The 9,928-nt window shown below is 49.4% G+C and overlaps 1 protein-coding gene across 1 annotated transcript; it reads left to right on the forward strand.

Annotated features, from left to right (window-relative positions):
* Positions 1 to 5,869: 5,869 nt before the first annotated feature.
* tril (TLR4 interactor with leucine-rich repeats) lies at positions 5,870 to 9,322 on the forward strand. The gene is given in 12 exon segments (XM_056298734.1): positions 5,870 to 6,245; positions 6,248 to 6,337; positions 6,340 to 6,360; positions 6,363 to 6,599; positions 6,602 to 6,751; positions 6,754 to 7,086; positions 7,089 to 7,411; positions 7,413 to 7,484; positions 7,487 to 8,125; positions 8,128 to 8,331; positions 8,333 to 8,548; positions 8,550 to 9,322. Coding segments are annotated over 12 exon segments (2,541 nt in total). The 5' UTR covers positions 5,870 to 6,160; the 3' UTR covers positions 8,721 to 9,322.
* Positions 9,323 to 9,928: the final 606 nt, after the last annotated feature.

A 9,928-nucleotide genomic window follows, 5' to 3' on the forward strand; every position in this document is an offset into this window, starting at 1 on the left:
CATCTTTCTTTTTTTCTATTTCTCTCTCGCTCTCGCTCTCTCCCTTTCGCTCTCTCTCTCTCTCTCTCCCTCTCGCCAAACGTTTAAACGTTCACACACATTCACGCACACATGGTGAATATGTGTGAGCGCCGGGTAGATCTAGGATCTCCGGCTCTAGCTAAAGCACTTAATGATCCCAACAGCTGTTGCTCATGTAAACCCCCCTCCTCACCCCTCCAAGCCCACACCGCCTCTCTCCGCTGCTCCTTTTCTGCTCTCCTTCCCCCTCCTTTTCTCTCGCTCCTTTCGCCAAGCCCGTTGATCCTCTAAAAGTAACAAAAGAAGCAAACCATAAACAAGCACGCGTGCAAATAAAGTCATGCTCACATTAAAACACTCATTAACTGGCACACACACACACACACACACACACACACACACACACACACACACACACACACACACACACACACACACACACACACAACATTCACACATACACAACCGCATCCTTGTGTATAGTTTATTAACTTTCCACACACAAAGAGGGCCAGTCTGCTGTTTGTTTGAGCTAACTTTCTAATGATAAGACTGCTGGTGGCTGACAAATTTAATGCACAAAGCTGCCATTCATCTCCATCTCATGTTAGCTCTCACGCTGATTACTGTCATGCTCTCCAGATACATGTTTGTTTAATGTAACATTGCATTACGAGGGTGGCTTCACATACAGATCCTGTCCCAGGTGCATAGGGGCCCTCAGGGGAAAAGCAAGCTTTTTAGGTCCTTGAGTTCTGCAGCAATGTGGTGCATATGTTTCCAATAGCGCCACTTCCTGCAAGTTTGTGACTTTATAGCAACTCATTAGTCCCTTGCACTGTCACCCCCACTGGGTGTGTGTGTGTGTGTGTGTGTGTGTGTGTGTGTGTGTGTGTGTGTGTGTGTGTGTGTGTGTGTGTGTGTGTGTGTCAGTCTGTGTAAAATAGTAAACTATGCATGTGGCGTGTACCTGGGAAAGTGCATCACATTTAAACAGTATATTGTAGAGCCAAAGGAACGGAGAAGACCGTAGATTCACACTTTAGCCATGTAGGCAACTTTCTTTAATCAACGGTAAATCAGAGAGACAACAAAACCACAGCTCGACTGAGCGAAGGCGGCAAGAATAACTAGAAAACTGGCTGAACAACCATAACTTAACCATGCGTTAACCTGCCAGGGCAACCCTGACTTAACCCTTAGTTCCTGGGGTGAATTCTATCCCCAATACGTGTCCACCACAATATCATACATGAGTGTCATTTTGAATTTACATTTGCTTTGATAGCATGATTGTAAAGGTAAGTAATTCATGGATGCATGCCATTTGTCATGTCTCCCTGACACTCTGCAAGCCATGAGGTACGCTACTGTCGAAGGAATAGCTCAGCAAATCTGTAACTCCCTAAATTAGAGGAAAATCTTGGAAATTGCCCTAAACTTTAAATGAAACTATATGAGCGAGGGGTTTGATGTATGAACACCTCGGATGAAACTGAAGGCGAATGTGTGGGGTGTTTATTTTTCTTGGAGCCGCGCATGGAAGTTCACATAGTTGTGAACTGGAGAAACTACTTCACGTTAAACTTATTTTACCTCTCTCTCTCTCTCTCTCTCTCTCTCTCTCTCTCTCTCTCTCTCTCTCTCTCTCTCTCTCTCTCTCTCTCTCTCTGTGCATGCATCTGTCGACTACGTCAGAGAGACATTAACAATCCCAGACGACCTACATACGCTGTGGTATCCTTACACATGCACACACATGCACACACAGACCTGCAATGTTAGACTTGTGGATTCTTTATCTGATGCAGACATTCTCCCACACATGAACAAGCACATATGCACGAAGTACTTTGGTCTGCCCCATAAAACAGGTAGACCCAATTGCAGACTGACATCCAAGGCCTTCTCTGGTCTCTCCCTCTCTTTTTTTCTCTCTCCCTTGTACTCTCTCACTCTCTCTTACTCCCCCTCTCCCTGCTAAAGGAATAAAGTATCCTCTGGATTGTTGACTGTGGTGGTGGTGGTGGTGGTGGTGTGTGTGTGTGTGTGTGTGGGGGGGGGGGGTTGCTGCTGGTAAAACCAGTCTGCAGCCCTCATTGTGTGCAGGCACTGTTGTAGACAGCTCTTTTCCAGGTCCTCGATGAACTCCATTGTAAGAGCCTCATCCTCGATCTGGGTCATCTCCATCTATCTCATAAATATCACTTTATCAGTTCAACCTCACTTTCCTTCATTTTTTTTCTTCTGATAATGTCTGTTTATTTTGCGTTTTTTCTCGCTTTCTCACCATCTTTCATTCCCTTTGTCCATCTTTGCTTTTTGATGTTGAGTACGGAACGGAGGAGGAAATGTCTGTCCTAGCAGATTTCTTCCAGTACTTTTTTCTGGTATATTCCACCATAATCCGGAATACATTGTTGGACGTGAAATTATGTACACAATATGTTAAGGCTAGGCTCAAGACATTCACCTGGTAAATTTTAAAGATAGAACGATTAATTTGTTGGTTACGGTTGGTAAACAACGTTCAAAGTGGGCCCCTCCCCCCCGGCTCAACGTCACCAGAAGGACACGCCCCCTTACCGCAGTAGCCGGAACACATCCCAGTGTAGATGCCAGCTCCGCGTCGCTCTTCATTCCCGTCCTCTCCCTCAGGGCTGGCCGGCGGGTGAAAGCCAACCCCAGAGTCACTCTCGTTTTGGAACGAGCTTGTCCGCTTGGGGTTTCGCCTCGCCTTATTTGCGACTTTTGGGCGCCGTGTCCGCCATTTACGTCGCTTCCTACTGAATGCGTGTTTACAATCTCGATCTGGCACCTGGTCACTACGTTTTTATAGAGTCCTGACGCCCAGAGGTTAACGCCCAGAAACGCCCCGTACACAGCAAAATAAGAAAATACAGGACAGGGTCTCTGCAGATCCCCCTCCCCCTTTTTCTCCCCAATTGTACCCGGCCAATTACCCCGCTCTTTTGAGCCGTCCCGGTCGCTGCTCCACTCCCTCTGCCAATCCGGGGAGGGCTGCAGACTACCACATGCCTCCTCCCATACATGTGGAGTCGCCAGCCGCTTCTTTTCACCTGACAGTGAGGAGTTTCGCCAGGGGGACGTGGCGAGTGGGAGGATCACGCTACCCCCCCACCCCCGAACAGGCACCCTGACCGACCAGAGGAGGTGCTAGTGCAGCGACCAGGACACACACCCACGTTCGGCTTCCCACCCGCAGACACGGCCAATTGTGTCTGTAGGGACGCCCGACCAAGCCGGAGGTAACACGGGGATTCGAGCCGGCGGTCCCCATGTTGGTAGGCAACGGAATAGACGGCTACACTACCCGGACGCCCCCTAGGTCTCTGCAGATACAGACACCGCCACACACGTCTAGTGCATCATAAGTGATGATTGAAACGGATTATTTTTGTACGCGTCTTTACATCGATTTTTAGGAAAACCCTACTCGTTCTGCCTTTAAGCACAACTTATATCGGATATTACAGAAGTACTCAGTGTGGATGTATTCTGCTGTTGTGCTCCGTTGTCCATTCAGTGTAACTGTGATGCTGACCAGACGACGGCCATAAAACTACAGGGCTGGTCCCAGGCTGTGTCCGAGGCCAAGCCTCTGAGATCACTGACTAATTCTGACTGTGTGTTGTTCTTATGGGAGGATAAACAGCTATAGGAATGGAGTGAGAGGAGAGAGAGAGAGAGAGGAGAGAGGAGAGTGAGAGAGAGAGAGAGAGGGGGGGGGGGTGAGAGAGAAAGAAAGCTAGACAGGAATGACCTCCCCAAGAGAGGGGGCTTCCCCAAAGAGCTGCATTTTTCACACACACACACACACACACACACACAGAGAGAGAGAGAGAGAGATGAGAGAGAGAGAGAGAGAGAGAGAGAGAGAGAGAGAGAGAGAGAGAGAGAGAGAGGAGAGAGAGAGAGAGAGAGAAAGCCATCAGACTAATGACTGACTATAATGTCTGCCAACTGACATGCATGAGAATGAGGCTATACTGGAACATTTCTCGGTCTGTATTGGCAATACAAGACTTCCATCTACAATAGTCATCTATTAGCAATACCCTGGAAAACATTGCATCACTTGTTTCTCAAGGGTGCTTAAATCAATCTGTACATATGAGTGCGTGCATGCGTGCGTGTGTGCGTGTGTGTGTGTATGTCTGTTTGTGTGTGTGTGTGTGAGTAGACCACGCTTTGGGACCGTTTCCCCCCGGTGGTTGACAAATCTCCAGATATGATCTCACCATGTAATGCAGAAACTATAGAAACACACACACAAAAACGAGGATTCAATTTGTCCAAAAGACAACTGTAACCTCCGACACAGAGACGGGGTGCACGTAGAGATGCAGATGTACGAGTGCGTCTGTGCGCAAAAAGTATTTGTGCATGTGTCAAGATATAAGCACGTCACGTTTCGTAAATATCAGATGTCTTGGCAGCGGGGCTGCATGCTTTGCACTCGGGGCGCAAGCCCTCAAAGTCTAATAGCGCAGAATCATTCTCCCAAACTACAGTAAACACTGCCCATGCCCCACTGCACTGAACACACGTTCCCCATGCATACATTTATTTCCCTGGCTTTCAAGTTTAGATCTTTAACTAAGATCTGGCACCTCGCCTCGGCAGTCTTAACACACACACACACAACACACACACACACACACACACACACACACACACACACACACACACACACACACACACACACACACACACACACACACACATCACGACCCCAAATTCCTGTCCCTCCAAATGTGAACCATCTGTGCGTGTGATTCTCCATGGCTCTCCCTGAGCAACACAAGGCCACATTAATAAGAGCGCACCGGTCAATTAGAGTTAATGGCGGCCAGTGTTCCCACTGTACGGCATAACACGGGGCGCTGATGTGTTGATTGTCCTTCATGTTTGTTTATTGGGTGCCCTTATACTGTCGTTGGTGATTGGATCAGGGTTTGGGGAAAATGGACAGAACTGGTAGATTAGCACTGCAAATAATGCAATGACAGTAGCGCAAATAGACTAGACTAGACTAGACTAGAATACAATAGAATAACTTCATTGTCTGACCACAGGCGAACACCAACAATATAAGCAGCAGACACGATGAAAAACTTTGTCAAAAACATGCAGACAGAAAACAGTGTTATCAAATACACAAAACACAAGGTTCATGCGGATGTATCAGATAATGAAACAAAATACGGGCTGGGTGGCTTAAAGGCAAGAATTTTCTTTTGCACGCCCTATCATTCATCATTACTAATGGAATACAGTAAGAGTGTGAATTTGAGATTCCCCCTCCCCCTTTTTCTTAGACGTCTTTGTTCCAGCAAGTTTGGCATGCTCCACATGCGCATTAGTTCGCATCCAAAAACTCGGGATCCCCGTGAGACTCCGATGGGAAGGAAATCTGACCGTCTGCTTTGTCCATACTGGGGATCGGGTCCAAAGTCGAGACCCCCTCCACCCCCCATTCCCACTGTGCCCGCGGGAGCGCGCGCAGAACTCGGTCAAAGGGTTTGGCCATGCACGTTTATATGACCCCCCCCCCAACACACACACACACACACACACAACCCCACATAGACACTCCACCCCTCTCCCCTCTGCCTCTCGGTGTACTGGTCACTGCCGAACGAATATGAGTTTGGTGTGCAAATTTGGCTCTCGATTCCGCGCGTCAGGAATCGTCCACATCTGGTTTTAGCAGGGGACCTAAAGTTGCAGGGGGGGGTGGGTGGGAGGGGAGGGTTTCTCGCCCCCCTATCTGTGTTTATGTGTCCGTGTGCGAGTGCCAGTGGAGTGAACGCGAGTGATTGAACTCTGTAGTAATTTGCAGCAGATGACCACTTGGGGGATGGAGGCATACTGGGGAGGTGAGCGTTTCCTCAGACCGCACCAGAGCGCGCTGCGCAAATTAATTCATTGTATGGACAGTCCTGTTTAGGGACCGGACTCGCGAGTTTGCAGGGTCTACGGAGCACTTCGCGGCGCAACATGCGGATCATGGACGCCTCGGCATCCGCTGCAGAAGAGGAGAGGAGTGACTGCACCTGAGGCGACGCGACACGAGGCGAATGTGGCACCAGGCTGAGGCTGTGCCAGCTGCCGTATGGGAATGGATACCAACACTTTGGCGGCGGTCCTGTGCCTTCTGTTGTTGTCTGTCGAAGGGTTTGTCTCGTCCTCGCCGGAGAGAGGTTCTGCCCGGAGCGGTGTGACTGTCAGCACGCACAGCAGCTCCTCTGCACCAACCGCGGATTGCGCACTGTGCCCAAAGTCGCTTCCCGGCTCCCGAGGAGGTGCTGATCTTCAGCTCGGGGGGAACTTCATCAGTAACATCTCGTCTTTCGACTTCGCGCGGTTTAGCAACCTTATCCGGTTGAATCTGCAGTACAATCAAATACGAACCATTCACGTCAAAGCATTTGAGAAACTCTCCGGGCTGGAAGAGCTGTATTTGGGACACAACCTGTTACCGGCAATACCTCCTGGGATTTTGCAGCCGTTAAAGAAATTAACGATACTATACAGCAATAACAATGGCATCAGAAAATCACAGCGGAGCTCTTCGCCAATTTGGACAGCCTCGTTAAGCTGCGATTGGACGGCAACGCCATAGAACAGTTGCAGGACTCTGTTTTCAAGAGCTTGACTAATCTGCACTATCTCCATCTTGAATCCAACCAGCTGCATCACATTCACAGAACGCCTTTTCGAAGCTCGCCAACCTGCGCTTCCTAAACCTGGCGCACAACAAACAGTCCGCCGTGCGCGACGTCGTCCTGTTTTCCCAGCTCAGAGCTCTGACAACTCTCCTGCTTTCTGAGAACGAAATCCAGCACGTCGGGAACCACGTTTTCCAACATCTGAAAAAGCTGTCCCAGCTCTCCCTCAGCAACAACAAAATCTCCCGTGTGGACATCGGGGCTCTGAAGGGCCTGTCGGGCGTCAGACAGCTTTTGATTGACGGCAACGAGCTGACGGAAATCCCCGCGCGTCTCCTCGACCCCCTGCAGCGCCTGGAAGAGCTGGACTTCAGCGCAACCGCATTTCCAACGTGCACGCGTCGGCTTTCTCGCAACTCAAACGCCTGAAGGTGCTGAAGCTGAAGGACAACCGCCTCGCCAGCCTCTCGGGGGACATCTTCGCCCTCAACAACGTCCTTAACGACTTGGACCTCCATGGCAACAACTGGACCTGCGACTGTCGCCTGGAGGAGCTGAAGCGGTGGATGACCTCTGCGCACGCTCAGGGCAAACTGTTGACTGGGTTTGTGCAGTGTCGATATCCGCCAACGCTGAGGGGGAAATATCTGGACGATGTGAACAGCTCCCAGCTGGAGCCCCTCGGGAACTGGACCCCGCCTGTGTGAGAGTCAAGCCGAGCCTGAGGAGAGCCGCAGAGGGGAGGTGCTGGAGAAGAAGCTTGGGGACTGGGGGGGGACACGACGGAGGTGATGCGCCACAGGAGGAGACAGGGTGGGAAAATGGAGAAGGTCGGGAAAAGAAAGAGGATGGCAGGAGAGGCGAGGTGGACGAGAGAGTTGCAGTTCACGTGGAAGTGACAGGGGAGGTGGACGGGGAGGGCTCGGCGAGGAGAGAGGGAGTGATGAGGAAGAGAAAGAGAGAGAAAGAGGGGGGGAATCCAGGGAGATCAGGGGGGTCCAGATGTTGCAGACACATCTCCCTCACCGCAGAGGAAGAAACTCAAGAAAGTGTCGGTCCGCCCGAGGTCACGACCTGCCGCTGAGGCAGCGGTGAGACGAGCCAAAGGTAAACGAAAGTCAAACGCCAACGAGAGAACTGATCCACCAGTCTCTTTTACCCCCACCACCCCCGCTTACAATGACACTAATGATAGACACTCATATGATCCGGTCACACAGCTCACCACCTCTTCCACAGGAGAGAAGTTTGATCTTCTGAGGTCAAATCAGGAGGAGGCGCTTCCTGTCATCACAGACCCCTGTGTGTTCAACCGCCATTTCATCACCAATGTGTCAGTGGACCATGTCACCTCCAGCACCGTCACAATCCACTGGACAACCAGAGACCACCAACGCCACACACCTGGCCTCAGGGACGGGGTCTGGATGAGGTCCATTTCCGGGTTCTGTTCGACAGGTTCGGCACAGCGGACCGTTTCCCCCGCTACGTTTACCCGCCCGCGCCATGGCGCGGCTCAGTGACCCTTCGTGAACTCAGCTCAGACGTGACCTACATGGTTTGTGTCGAAGGAGTGGTGGGAGGGTCCGTGTGCCAGGTTGCACCCCGCGACCACTTGCGCCGGGCTGGTCACCCTCCCAGAGCAGCACAGCAGAGGTGGCGGTCTGACCTCTGACCTCCAGCTCATCACCGTAGTGACGCTGGCGGGAAACGCCGTGCTACTCCTCGTGATTGGCGGGGTCTGGCTTGGGCGGAGCCTGAGGCGGCGGCTACAGAAGAGGAAGTCAGCGGTGCACGTGCGACACATGTACTCCACCCGGCGACCGTTCCGGTCCCGCCATGGCAACCGCTGCAGCATCCACCGACTTTACCAGCTACCAGAGCAGCCGTCCAGCGCGGCTCGCAACTCTCAAGGAGGGTGACCTCATTGAGTTCCCATGTGACCGTTTCCTAGACAACAGTGCCACTCACAGAGATAGTGACATGCAGAGATTTTCTGACTAAGAAAAACATTTAAACTCTTGACAAAGACAGCAATGTACATTTGAGGGGTTGTTTGCAGACCATTTGATCCAGGCTTTGGGATATAGTAGGAAATACCATTTCTGGTCACAGAGCAGTATCACATTAAAGCCATGGGTGCATTTTGTAAGCCAAAGTTTGCAATTTCTCCATCTAGATTTTCATTTGCATTCGTAACTGCAAGACGTGCATGCTGTTAGTTATTATGGCAGAGCTAAAGGGACAATGAACAGCTGAGCTCATCAGGACCTTCTCAGACACTCCAGGAAATCATGCCTCCTGACTTCCTCTTCCTGGCTTGGGCCTTTCCTCCTTTACTTCCTGACACCTGCGAGTGTTCCTAAATGTGCGATTTGCCCTGGATGTAAGTGTGCGTGCATGAGTGAGTGTCAACCGATTTCAACTATGGTGCTAATAATGAACATATAGACATCATAATGTCTCCTCACATAATTTTGTACCATAAACAATGATAGCTGCTGGCTGGCAGGAAAAAAAATGTTTTGTGTTACTTCTGTCATGTTATTAGACTTTTATACTGAATTTTGTATTATTCTGCAGTATAAGAAGGCGAAGTAAAATTCCCAACAATGTGACTGGTTTGTCATTTGAGTGTGTTTGTATGAACATGATAGACATCTTTTATAAGTGTAGCATTTACATACATGAAACATATTGTCAGTATCCTTTGTTTCTGTGGGTTGCAGAATAACCTATTAGGTTACTGACTGGATATGGTTGTGAATTTGGAGTGGGGTATCAAAAAGCATTTAATTTATATATATATATATATATATATATATATATATATATATATATATATATATATATATATATATATATATATATATATTTAAAAGCGACACCTAATCCAACAACACCATCCTGGGCATGAAAGTCAACTCAGTATCAAATATGTCTAACGTAATTAGTTATTTTAATCATGTGACATACAGAAAAGTAACACTTAGAAAGTTATAATTGCCAGTTTTTTTTAAATCCTGACTTTTTTAATTGAAGAAAACAGTGTGTTCGTGTGTGTGTGTGCGTGTGTGTGAGTGACAAGATGGAGCCTGGCAGCAGTTAAGCAGGCCTTTTGTTTGGTTAGACAGGGAGGAGTCCCTCCCACGCTTTTCCCAATTCTCTCGCTCGCTCTCTCTCTCTCTCTCTCTCTCTCTCTCTCTCTCTCT

This window comes from Lampris incognitus, chromosome 18, assembly GCF_029633865.1.
Source record: "Lampris incognitus isolate fLamInc1 chromosome 18, fLamInc1.hap2, whole genome shotgun sequence".
In the NCBI taxonomy this organism is placed as follows: domain Eukaryota; kingdom Metazoa; phylum Chordata; class Actinopteri; order Lampriformes; family Lampridae; genus Lampris; species Lampris incognitus.